Source organism: Colletes latitarsis, chromosome 6 (assembly GCF_051014445.1).
Source record: "Colletes latitarsis isolate SP2378_abdomen chromosome 6, iyColLati1, whole genome shotgun sequence".
Lineage (NCBI taxonomy): Eukaryota > Metazoa > Arthropoda > Insecta > Hymenoptera > Colletidae > Colletes > Colletes latitarsis.
Genome location: NC_135139.1, coordinates 24,423,640 through 24,437,138, shown reverse-complemented (window position 1 = coordinate 24,437,138; position 13,499 = coordinate 24,423,640). Strand labels below are relative to the sequence as shown.

The 13,499-nt window shown below is 42.9% G+C and overlaps 1 protein-coding gene across 4 annotated transcripts in view; it reads right to left on the bottom strand.

Moving 5' to 3' along the window:
• LOC143342871 (uncharacterized) overlaps window positions 1-13,499 on the bottom strand; it is a 94,298-nt gene that overhangs the window by 68,035 nt on the left and 12,764 nt on the right. For 3 of the 4 annotated variants that reach the window (XM_076767161.1, XM_076767162.1, XM_076767163.1), the window contains exon 2: window positions 6,196-6,286. In XM_076767161.1, the coding sequence (XP_076623276.1) occupies window positions 6,196-6,286 (91 nt within the window). Of the gene's footprint in view, window positions 1-3,578; window positions 5,362-6,195; window positions 6,287-13,499 lie in introns of those variants that run through there. The other variant, XM_076767160.1, reaches the window with a different exon arrangement.

Below are 13,499 nucleotides of genomic sequence, written 5' to 3'. Positions count from 1 at the left end.
TGTAAGGAATTATTTAGCACGTTTTAAATTTCTCAAAAGTGCATAAGTCTGTTGGAACCCGAGGCAAGAGCGAAATAAGATCATTGTATCTCGGAGCGGAAATTGGTTTTCTTGATTCAATTTCTTTTCCTTCGATACTATTTCTGTTATTTACTCGTCTGACGATCTTGATCAAAACGTGTCTCAAAGTACAATCAGTTCAGGTAAATGAACATCCTTCGAACACGTTGCTTGTTTATTGTAAATTAACAGAGTTACGTATACTATACATATAAAAAGAATATATTTAAAAATACTAGTGATTTGTGTCGAAATAAAATTCCCCAAAAGGTTAAATGCAGTAACCTATGATCGAACGAAAAATAACGAAGAAAGTTTCAGTCGCAATATCCGTAATAAAAATTATTCAAAAAACAGATTAACGTGCACAAGGCCGGAGTAAAAATTTATCAACAAGCATGATAACATAAAAAAAAAAGACTTTCGAAGACCTTCTGCCGTACGTATCGCGTTTGTTGCTCGAAATTCTTCACTGATATACACAGAGTGTTTATCTGCCAGGTGAATAATCCTTCTGGCGATTCTACGTGCATAAATACGATGAAAATCACGAACGACGAAGTTTAATTCGAGATCTCGTGCATGTCATGTAAGAAAGCAGATATTTTTTTATTAGAGAAAAAACTACAAGGAGCAACCATCGACGAGGATACTCCCTTAAAAGTGGTATTTTAAAAAATAATAATTTTTCTGAAATTTGTTACGATCTTAATCGAATACAATTTCGTCTTATTTGGACGTCTGGCATCGCTCCCTAAGAGGTTGCAAACCTGTAATTAAACGCTATTGCCGGATGGTATAAGCTCGAAAAAAGATGTCAAGTGTTTATAGTGGACCATCCTGGCAGTCGATTCCCCGAGGATGGTTGATACACGTAGATAATAAACATAATGTCAACTGCTATCTGCGCTCGACTTGTCGGTGTAAAGTATACGGATTCCAAGGTTGAAACAATATCGTGACCTTTGCAATCTCTGTGCCGCAAGTTACACGCGGGCTTGCACCGCCTCTGTCTTGCATTAATTTCGAAACCGGTCGGGTTGACCGTAATACAATCAAAAGGACATAAAACGAGACGAAGAAGAGGGAGGAACAACGTTGATTGCTTCTCCGGAGAAGAATATCAAACCGAACACGGCGACGACGTTCGAATTATCAGCGAACTGCTAACCCAGTTACCGAATCGGCGTATTCCGCGAGTTTCGAGCCGAAACGAGTTTCGACGCGCGAAAATGGACGCTTACAGCCTCAGAACCGATGAGTATGCGATAATAATTAACAATAAATCCAACTATCCTCGCCAAAACGACTAACGAAGAAATAATAATTCTTGGATCGCGTTATAATATTGTTTTTTTTCCCCTGTTACCAAACTATTGTAAAGAATTACTGTATCGAATAGTATTGAACTGATTCTTTAGCTCGTCGGTATAATTTGGTTGCAATTTGTTCGTGAACTTAGCGTAAAATTCGAGAACGTTGGATTGGCATGAGGAGAGCAAGTTGAACTTGTCTGGTGGCGATCTTTAAGTTGATTTTACAATTCACGGTTTAATAACGAGTTAACCCAACAATGACGTAAATACGAGCATATACCTCGTTAAATCGACCAAATATAGTTCGTTCCCGGCCCACTATTGGCCGTATCTGCGATTTTAGGTTGATTTCGAAACACCGATATTAATATAAAATATTAATAACACACCGCCGTTCGCTATTTGATATTCGATTTGGGGAAAATAAAATGGCAGACTGACTCGAGTCCGAGTACAGCGTTGTAGCGACAGTTGTATTCTTTAATGCTAGATTTACGGAAGCCGACAATTTGACGAATGTCAGATTCCATATTAAAAATTGCAGAACGCGGTAAATATTATTTTTTAACAACTTATGTTGAATTTGATTGATGCAATGGCATGAATATACAGGGTGTTCGGCCACCCGTGGGAAAAATTTTAATGGGGGATTCTAGAGGCCAAAATAAGACGAAAATCAAGAATACCAATTTCTTGATGGAGGCTTCGTTAAAAAGTTAGTAACGTTTAAAGTTCCGACCGTACTGAATTTTTTTCTCGAAACTGAGTAGGATTTCGAGGGTATGTCTGTTGACCAAAAATTACTGCAATTGACCCCCGCAACCGAAAATAATTTTCCCAGAACGATTTGAAATTTTTTAATTTTGTCGAAAAATTTTACACCTTCTCGAATTTTTTTCTCGTAAATGAGTAGGATTTCGAGGGTATGTCTAATGACCAAAAATTACTGCAATTGACCCCCGCAACCGAAAATAATTTTCCCAGAACGATTTGAAATTTTTTAATTTTGTCGAAAAATTTTACACCTTCTCGAATTTTTTTCTCGTAAATGAGTAGGATTTCGAGGGTATATCTAATGACCAAAAATTACTGCAATTGACCCCCGCAACCGAAAATAATTTTTCCAGAACGATTTGAAATTTTTGAATTTTGTCGAAAAATTTTACACCTTCTCGAATTTTTTTCTCGTAAGTGAGTAGGATTTCGAGGGTATGTCTAATGACCAAAAATGATTGTAATTGACCCCCGCAACCGAAAATAATTTTCCCAGAACAATTTGAAATTTTTAAATTTTGTCGAAAAATTTTACACCTTCTCGAATTTTTTTCTCGTAAGTGAGTAGGATTTCGAGGGTATGTCTAATGACCAAAAATGATTGTAATTGACCCCGGCAACCGAAAATAATTTTTCCAGAACGATTTGAAATTTTCGAATTTACTTGTTAATAACTTTTTAACGAAGCCTCCATCAACAAATTGATACACTTGATTTTCGTCTTATTTTGGCCTCTAGAATCTCCTATTAAAATTTTCCCAGAGGTGGCCGAACACCCTGTATATTCTAATTAAAAGAAAAATCGTATTTTAAGGTAATCGTCAACATGAAAGGTATCAATAAATATATGTACTATCAATGCCCGTAAATCTAGTGTTAATAATCGGTTTGACAAGTGTCAGTCATGGGATCGAAAATTGCAAGGACACGAATCTAGAGCGACGATAGATTTAGACCCATTTAAAAGTTACAAAGAAAGTATTCTGAATGAGAAAAACGATAAAATGGCGTATAAAATCTCGGATCATTTGGCACGAACACAATCATTTTCTGAATCGCGTTGTAACGCTCGACGAGAAATGCTCTCTGCACGACAATCGAAGATCTTGGCAATGGTTAAATCATTATGAAAGCACAGGAAATCCAGGACGATGGAATTTTTAAAAAATCTGCGAATCTCGTCTACGATAGATATTTTAAAAATTATTCTTCACTTGATCGTATTGTTCTATCGCGCATTCTTGACAGTGAATTTAAAAAAAGAAATTAACTCCAGCTTGGAAACCCGTATAAAAAAAAAAATTCATTTCACCCCAGCAGTCAAGGGGGTACGGTTGAACGATTAAAGCCGAACCTAAATTACACGCATATCCGTTCACCTTGACGCTTCTTGGACAGTTTATCTCTTAATAGAACAACGAGTCTGACCTTGGACCAGGCAAATTCACGGTGGTGGATCGATGATGATGATGATGATGATGCGTCCGTTCTACCGTCCCGATGATCCCGGGATGCAGTCCCTGCTGCTGAGGGTGCAGGTACACTTGTTCCTGTTGTTTCATCCACATTTTGCTGCCGCTTTTTACAGACACGACTCGTTTACCGAACCCACTCGATTCGTTTCAAGGGAACGCGAACCGGTTCGCGCGAGCACACGTACGTCCAAGTATCTTGGTACGATCGAAGATGAGCAAGTTGGCGATCGATAGATCATCGTCGGCTGTCATAATGGTAACCGCGTTCCCGTATCTTTGGCGGTCACAGAAATTCACTTTGTTCGAGTCTCGATAACGGGAAGGTCTAATTCAGGGCGACCTCGATGGCACGAGACTCGGTCCTCCGAGCACGAGACACGTTCGCCATATTGGAGAACCGCGCGAGCGAAACAGCGACGGTCGGGCGTTCCGACGTCGTTGGTCCGTAACGTTCCCGCCCGTTATCGCGCGACAACTTCGCGGTCTTGTTTGTTGCGCGAATTAAAATTAGCCGCCAGGTCGCCGGTTAATCTTGCTCGTTCGATCGCTCGTTTCTCCGCGCGCAGATAAAAAAAAGAAAAAAACGTCTCTATCTCTACGCCTCGCGACACGAGCAAACATTCGCCGAAACCGGGTACCGACCGGCGCAAAGAGCGACGAAGAAAGAACGCGACCAGACGTAACGCGAGACGCTTCTTCGTTGGCAAATGCCTCGGACAAGCGTGTGCCTTTCCGTCCGAGTCTGCCGTGGCGTAGAAAACGTTTGGACGCTCGGTTCCCGCGCAACGCGTCGAAAAGTTGGCGAAAACACGCACGCACACACACGGTGTCCTTCGAAGAAAGTACGCCGCGGCTACGGTCGATTTAACACGCACGCGTCCGCGATTCCGTAAAGCACTGATCTCGCCGCGTCGGAGAGATGTCACGTACGAGCGACAAACGCTTCCCGCCGTGCGAAATCCTACGGACGGATCGACACCGACCTTGACACCGTGTTCTAGATCCCGTCGCAGCAGGAAATCCGCAGAGGAACGCAGGGATCGCGAGAGGGCATCGATCGACCGAGAGAGAGAGAGTCTTCCCTCGGAGCGTGCTCCGCGCGATCGATAAGAGATCCGAGAAGCGCGAGTTTCGGGATGCACACGGCGCGTCCTCTTCCGTTGGCGTTCCCCGTTACATCGTCGCGCGAGCCTCGGCCAAGCGGGATTCGTGCTACAATGTTAAGTTGTAGGAATCGTCTGGCCTTGACACACTGTCCCAAATGTCTCTTAGGACGGAGAAAATACCCGTCGACTATGCATTCCGGAGATACGAGTCGGTTTAGTGTCTGTCGGGCCACGTACGATGCCGCTCGGGGCGCGCGCGCGACACACGCGAACTTGGTCCGATTAAACAAAAACCTCGACGTTCGAACCGCGCACGAGATTATCCTCTATTTATACGATGAACAACACGTTCCAGTTTCGCGCGAGTTAAAAACAGCACCGGAATTTCCCGTCTACCGGCCCTCCGGACGCACTTCTCGACCACAGTTTCACTTTAACGTTTTTAACGTAGCTCGCGATCGCAGTGCGCGGTCGAACTGCACCGCGTGCTCGCGTCGATTCCGTTCGCGATCCGCGATAATCGATCTGCGTGTCGCGCGTGTCACCGGTCGAAAGATTTAACGATAATAAACAAAATGAGAAAGGAACGATCGCCGAAAGGGCAGCGCAACGGCCAACGGAGACGCGACACGCGCGACAGTCGGATACGAACTGCCGGCGGAGCGCTACCCCCACTTTTCACGACAATCAGCGGTTCCCCTACCGTCGCAGCGACCAATCGTCGCTCCCCGCGCCTTCTTCCAATGCTATCCGTGCTCGGACTGCGCACCATGATAACAACACATTTTTAGGCGGATCCCTTGTGTGAGGCTGCTTACAACTCGCGCGATAAGAACATTTTTCGTGCGTGCGCGCTCCTCTGGCCGAGATTTACGCGCGAGAATTCGATTAAGGTAAACCTACCGACCGATCGGAACGAACAATGTCCCCGTGCCTGCCTCACCGATGCAAATTGCTATTATTATTAACCCTTCGAGTCTCTGATGGTTTTATGGAATTGGAATTATTTCCAATAGGCTACGAAAGTTACGGCTAACACAGTATCTAGATCGATGCTACTATAATTAACTACTTTCCAAATGTACGTAAAAGCTGCAAGCTCGTTGATATCGATAAATAATAGTAACGATAAATCCAGCTGGATTCGTCGGCGCGTGCAGCGAATTCGAGTGCTCGGACGACTCTTATGCTTTATTGGTTCGCATTCACCGCGTGTTTTTACATGGGAATTAAAGCCCCCGATATTAACTGGCCACTACACATCAATTACGTTCGAAACATCGCGACCACGGCCGGTTCATCGTGCTTTTCAGCACGCGCTAAATAAATTCAATTACGCTCGCCCTACTGAGCAACCACGTCTGAATCATTTTTACGCTAGTAGGAAATAGATACGATCGCGTTAATAAATTGTGCGTCGACGAAATTTTTATATAAATAAATATTTACTCTTGGTAATCTTACCCGCACGAGATCGTCGTCTCCGGCGCAGAAGTTGAAGACGACGCGCTAGCGTCATCGTCGTCCACGTCATCCTTCATTTTTTTTATTTTCCCTGCAACAAAGAGAACATCGTTATTAATATTGTCATCTAATGATAAAACTTATCGTGTATTCTAGATTGCACCCTATAATAAACGAAAACCAAAAGAAGATCTGTGTAAACTTTCATTTGGACCATATAATATATCGAATAAATATAGGGTGTTCGACAACCCATGGGAAAAATTGTAATGAGGGATTCTAGAGACCAAAATAAGACGAAAATCAAGAATACCAATTTGTTCATGGAGGCTTCGCTAAAAAGTTATTAACGTTTAGAGTTATGCTCGTAATGAATTTTTTTCTTGAAACTGGTTAGGATTTCGGGGGTATGTCTATTCACCAAAAATTATTGTAATTGACCCCTGCAACTAAAAATAATTTTTTTAGAACGATTTGAAATTTTTTTTTCCGTCGAAAAATTTCACACCTTCTCGAATTTTTTTCTAGAAAGTGGCTAGGATTTCGAGGGTATGTGTAATGACCAAAACTGATTGTAATTGACCCTCGCAACCGAAAATAATTTTTTCAGAATGATTTGAAACTTTTCAATTTTCAGGGTAACACAGTTATGGTCAGGCGTTATATTTTCAGTAATGAATTTTTTTCTCGAAAATGGTTAGGAATTCGAGGGTATTTGTAATGACCAAAACTGATTGTAATTGACCCCCACAACCGAAAATAATTTTTTCAAAATGATTTGAAATTTTTGAATTTTATTGTTAATAACTTTTCAACGAAGCCTCCATCAACAAATTGGTATTCTTGATTTTCGTCTTATTTTGGTCTCTAGAATCCCTCATTACAATTTTTTCCATGGGTTGTCGAACACCCTGTATAATGGAACGAAGAATGCAACGACTCGTGAATCGGTATTAAAGATTCGAGAGAAAGGCGCGAAACTTTTTATTCGAATGAATGTTCTCGAGATACCGCGCATTCCTAACGATCACGTTTGTCGTTGCTTCGAGGAAATCTGTTACAGTTTCTCGAGCGTCGATAGCGTCGAATTCTGTGCAATTGCACGCTCCAAGTTGTTCTGAAAACTTTCACGCAAAGAGCGATACATCAGTCGCGTTGGGAATTACTCGTCGAGGTTGTAAGGACTCGATACGGATCGGAGAAATGATTTTCATGCATATATTCTTCTCTGCCCGATCGATACTACGAATATTTTATGCAAAGATACTCTTTTTGTTTGTGTTACCGCGTGCGAACGTAGCAGCAAATAATTAGCTTTCCCAATGCAATTAGTCGCTTTATTTTCTCTGTCTATTTATAGGAGAAATTACTTCATCGATCGTACATCGCTTTAACCTTGTAGAAAATTTTATTTTCCATCAAACTTCGCCTCCCTTTGGGAAGATTAAGATAGAAAAACGAACGTTTACAAAGTTCCAAAGCGGAAGGTACACTCTTAAACATTGAAAATCGAACGTGCAACTGTTGTTCCCCATATTTTATCGAGCATTTTGCGGGTAACTCTATAAACGATGGCTACGCTGCGAGCGCGTATTTCTATTATGGATGATATAATAGAAATACGGGACGAAGTTAAATCGAAACCGACAGTGTTCAACGATGTATCGCAATCGGCGTGATTCAAGTTGCAATCACGGGCGAAACGCGTCGGCCGATTGCCTATTCTCTTGGATAACAACAGCGATTCGAAACAATCAGCCGATGTTGCCCAGGATCAAGAGAGCTTTTATTCACAGACGCGATATTCCATTACACGGCTGGACTGCATTAACGCTTCCGCGCGGCCATCCGTCCCTATGGAAACGATTTTCCCTATTATTTCGTTTCGAAATTCTGCCTGGAATTTTTCTAATAATTTTACCGTTTTCAGGAACGTTACAAACTGTCGAGAACGTCCCCAGCCAAAGGAAAACGAGTACACTCGGCAAGAAAAATTACGGAAAAATGTTCCAACGTCTTTATTTCGAATTATTGGGCGAAGAAACTTATGAAAATTTGACGTTCGTATTTGCTTCTTGAGCATTTTTAAGCCTTCGATACAGACAGGGTTATTTCGGGATCTTGCGTAAAGCTATTCTCAAAACATGCTCACGGCGCGTTAAACAATTGAAGCTGTTTATTCGCGTATTCGCTTTATCTAAAATATCTCTGGTACTGTTTCCACAGACACGGTCAATATCGCTCGTTGGAGGAAAAAAAAAAAGATTGTAATTACGGGACTCACTCTCGTTTCTATACACTCTGCTCGACGTTCCCGCTAGAATACTCTTGGTAGCTTGTGATTTTCAATTACGGATTTTCGAGGACGAGCAGAAATTTCGATCGCGACGAATGCTCGAGATTCGAAAACATTTGCATTCGAGGAAGATAACGGCCGCGGTATCGTTCGGGAAGATAAAGGAAATATACTGCGGGCCGTGCAGGAAAACGACAAAATGGATTCGTGGCAGTTTGCGAGCAGATATCCGATAAAATCGTCTCGATATGAGGACCCCCACCCCCCCTGTCATTGAATAAAGATATCGATTGAGAGGTCCGGATCTTACCGAATGGAACAACAAGGGTTCTTGATGCTTTCTAACCGCTCGATCCGTGTGTTCGTGGCCACATAGGTGGACGTGTCTGTATCTAGAAACTGGCGTCAGGTAGGTCTGTGTTGATATACCGGGTCGTCGACATCGTTCTACTATCACTGGGTTCCGCTGCGTGTGCGCTATACGACAGCGCTGATAACGCCGCGAGAGGTAGCCTACGTGCGATGCACTCGCTTACAGCCGTTTCAAACACTGACCAACACCTACGGGATGACTGACCGTTTTCATGGGTGGTTTCAATTGAACTCAGGGTGAAATAAAGTTTCGGAAATGTCTTGTATTAATTAGTCATGAGGGTGAACCAGGGATTCTTTTTCTGTTGTGGATCTGCAGACGTCCAGATTCTCAGTTATTCGCTTTTAATTTTACTGACCAACACCTACGGGATGACTGACCATTTTCATGGGTGGTTTCAATTGAACTCAGGGTGAAATAAAGTTTCGGAAATGTCTTGTATTAATTAGTTATGAGGGTGAACCAGGGATTCTTTTTCTGTTGTGGATCTGTAGACGTCCAGATTCTCAGTTATTCGCTTTTAATTTTACTGACCAACACCTACGGGATGACTGACCGTTTTCATGGGTGGTTTCAATTGAACTCAGGGTGAAATAAAGTTTCGGAAATGTCTTGTATTAATTAGTCATGAGGGTGAACCAGGGATTCTTTTTCTGTTGTGGATCTGCAGACGTCCAGATTCTCAGTTATTCGCTTTTAATTTTACTGACCAACACCTACGAGATGACTGACCGTTTTCATGGGTGATTTCAATTGAACTCAGGGTGAAATAAAGTTTCGGAAATGTCTTGTATTAATTAGTCATGAGGGTGAACCAGGGATTCTTTTTCTGTTGTGGATCTGTAGACGTCCAGATTCTCAGTTATTCGCTTTTAATTTTACTGACCAACACCTACGAGATGACTGACCGTTTTCATGGGTGGTTTCAATTGAACTCAGGGTGAAATAAAGTTTCGGAAATGTCTTGTATTAATTAGTTACGAGGGTGAACCAGGGATTCTTTTTCTGTTGTGGATCTGTAGACGTCCAGATTCTCAGTTATTCGCTTTTAATTTTACTGACCAACACCTACGAGATGACTGACCATTTTCATGGGTGGTTTCAATTGAACTCAGGGTGAAATAAAGTTTCGGAAATGTCTTGTATTAATTAGTCACGAGGGTGAACCAGGGATTCTTTTTCTGTTGTGGATCTGTAGACGTCCAGATTCTCAGTTATTCGCTTTTAATTTTACTGACCAACGCCTACGAGATGACTGACCATTTTCATGGGTGGTTTCAATTGAACTCAGGGTGAAATAAAGTTTCGGAAATGTCTTGTATTAATTAGTCATGAGGGTGAACCAGGGATTCTTTTTCTGTTGTGGATCTGTAGACGTCCAGATTCTCAGTTATTCGCTATTAATTTTACTGACCAACACCTACGGGATGACTGACCATTTTCATGGGTGGTTTCAATTGAACTCAGGGTGAAATAAAGTTTCGGAAATGTCTTGTATTAATTAGTTATGAGGGTGAACCAGGGATTCTTTTTCTGTTGTGGATCTGCAGACGTTCAGATTCTCAGTTATTCGCTTTTAATTTTACTGACCAACACCTACGAGATGACTGACCGTTTTCATGGGTGGTTTCAATTAAACTCAGGGTGAAATAAAGTTTCGGAAATGTCTTGTATTAATTAGTCATGAGGGTGAACCAGGGATTCTTTTTCTGTTGTGGATCTGTAGACGTCCAGATTCGTAGTTATTCGCTTTTAATTTTACGGTCGGTGAGATGAATGTCCTGTATAATAATTCTGATTCAGTCACGTTTGGATTACCTTTAGCATTTTCCATGAAACTCTTAAATTGGGTATAATTGATAACATGTTCTATTTCCGACCAATGACAAAGATGTGAAAACTAACGCCTAATCAAAATAGCTCCGAGCCAACGAGTTGTTTCAAACGTCTTTGCTCTATCGCTCGAGAAAGAAATTCTATTGCAGTTTGTACGTCCATGAGTCAACACGTTCGCTGTCTGTAACCCGTATATGGGTCATATCACCGTGCTATTGAATACGCCGCTGAGAGGCCGGACAGTGAACGCGTTAAACGATAAATGAACCTGTTGTCAGATGTCCCCGTGAGAAGATATCCTTGCCCCAGGAGAACCTAACACCCGACACTTGTAACCTCCCCCCTGGAGACTCTTGAATCTACTGCGCGTCCGCGAGAAGTGGAGGAGCAACTGCTCCGACACACAGTACAGTAGACAGTGTCTAGTTTAAATCTAAAATCTTTGGTAATTTTTAATTAACGAAGAAACTGTAACATAACGTTAAGTGATAACAGTTACTCGGGATAAAATGATGGCTGTGTGTAAATCTGTCGGGAGGAGCAGTAGAAACGGTCGACCAGGGTCTGGCTGAGCGTATCGATCGCGCGAGCAGTACATGTTTCGTCTAATTCGCGATACTGAAATAATAATCGGCACGATCCCGACGAGGATGGAAAGTAAAGTGAATTGGTGCGGCGATGTCGTTAACAGCATCGCTCGAGAAAAGAAGGAACGGCGGGCGGTCGCGCGTGCACCGACTCGGCCCACAGTTTCGTCGTCGTTGATCGCGAGAACGTGTCGATCGTCGTCGGGGGCAGAGCACACGCACACCTTCGGGATTATCCGCGTATAAACCGTGCGCGCCGTTGCTCTTTTACCCCCTTAGGTTCGTGCATTCCACGCAGCTACCGGGTGGGCACGGTTTACCCTACGCTCGGCCAGGAACAACCCCCGAAAATCAGCCCCTGACGCGAACAAAGAGGAGTCTAGTGTCTAGACGGCTGGATATTACCGGCGACGACGCCCTGCACCGGCCGTGTTTCGCATTTTCTTTGTTTCTTTCAGCCGCTCGATACCCTCTGCCCGCCTCTGCTTCGTATTTTTAACGAAACTCCGGAACATAATACGCCTCGCGCGTATATACTCGTCCCATCGTTCGATTACGATCCGTCCTCGTAACGCACGCTCTTTTGGGAGTTCAGAGATGGAAAGGATAGGAAGAGCGTGCCTTAAACGCCAGGATATGCGGAGTCGAGCGCTTGCGAGAGAAACGATCCCTCTGGCGGCGAGCACGGGAAGCTCAAGACTTATTTTCGTTATCTAAAATTCGCGAATCCTATTCGAATTTATTTCCTTCGACGTTTCAACTTGAGAATTAATTGGCTCGATCGCGCAGTGAAAGGTCCTCTCGCATATGGATCGCACGGCGGCCAAAGCGTCGAAAGCAACGATCAACCGGAAGATCGACGATTTTCCGCGTTTAAACTAACGTATCCACCGATGGAGAAGAAAATTGTTTTCCTCGAAGATGATAAAAATGTCAAAATTCGCGAATCTTATTCAAATTTATTTCCTTCGACGTTTCAACTTGAGAATTAATTGATTCGATCGCGCAGTGAAAGGTCCTCTCGTATATGGATCGCACGGTGGCCAAAGCGTCGAAAGCAACGATCAACCGGAAGATCGACGATTTTCCGCGTTTAAACTAACGTATCCACCGATGGAGAAGAAAATTGTTTTCCTCGGAGATGATAAAAATGTCAAAATTCGCGAATCTTATTCAAATTTATTTCCTTCGACGTTTCAACTTGAGAATTAATTGATTCGATCGCGCAGTGAAAGGTCCTCTCGCATATGGATCGCACGGCGGCCAAAGCGTCGAAAGCAACGATCAACCGGAAGATCGATGATTTTCCGCGTTTAAACTAACGTATCCACCGATGGAGAAGAAAATTGTTTTCCTCGAAGATGATAAAAATGTCAAAATTCGCGAATCTTATTCAAATTTATTTCCTTCGACGTTTCAACTTGAGAATTAATTGGCTCGATCGCGCAGTGAAAGGTCCTCTCGCATATGGATCGCACGGCGGCCAAAGCGTCGAAAGCAACGATCAACCGGAAGATCGATGATTTTCCGCGTTTAAACTAACGTATCCACCGATGGAGAAGAAAATTGTTTTCCTCGGAGATGATAAAAATGTCACGTGCACAACGGTCGTGGAACGCGGTATCGCGTACCGCGTTGCAACAGCATCGAACTCTCTTTACGACGTCTCTTAACCGGCGGCAACATTCCTTCGCGGAAATGTAATCGCGAAAGTTCCGCGGGGACTTCATAGATATCGCGGAGATTTCATATATATATATATACATATGTGCATATATATCTATGCTCATCCAGAAGAAGGAGACGAGCAAAGAGCGTACAGAGAAGAGGCAAGACAGAGGTAAAGTCCTTTGCCCCTGAAGCACGGGGCAAGATGTGCACGTGGCTCACCGTGGAATACTATACCCAGCGATATACCATATATCGAGGGAAGCTCTCTTCTCGATGTTAATAACTCTCGTAAAACCGATGACCATGCAGACTTCAGTAACAAACAATAATAAAACGATAACGACGCGAACCTTTCGTCTATAATCCAACGTGTTTCGCGAATCTTTTGCTCGAACTGAACTGAAGGGGTAATAGTTTAAAATTGAGTTTCTTCGAGAGTGCATCGAGACTCGTAACAAATCCGAATGTGTCTCGAGCAAGTGGTTGGCCGAGTAATCGGCTCAGCGGAACTGTCTAGCCACTTTTTGCGTTAAAATTGATC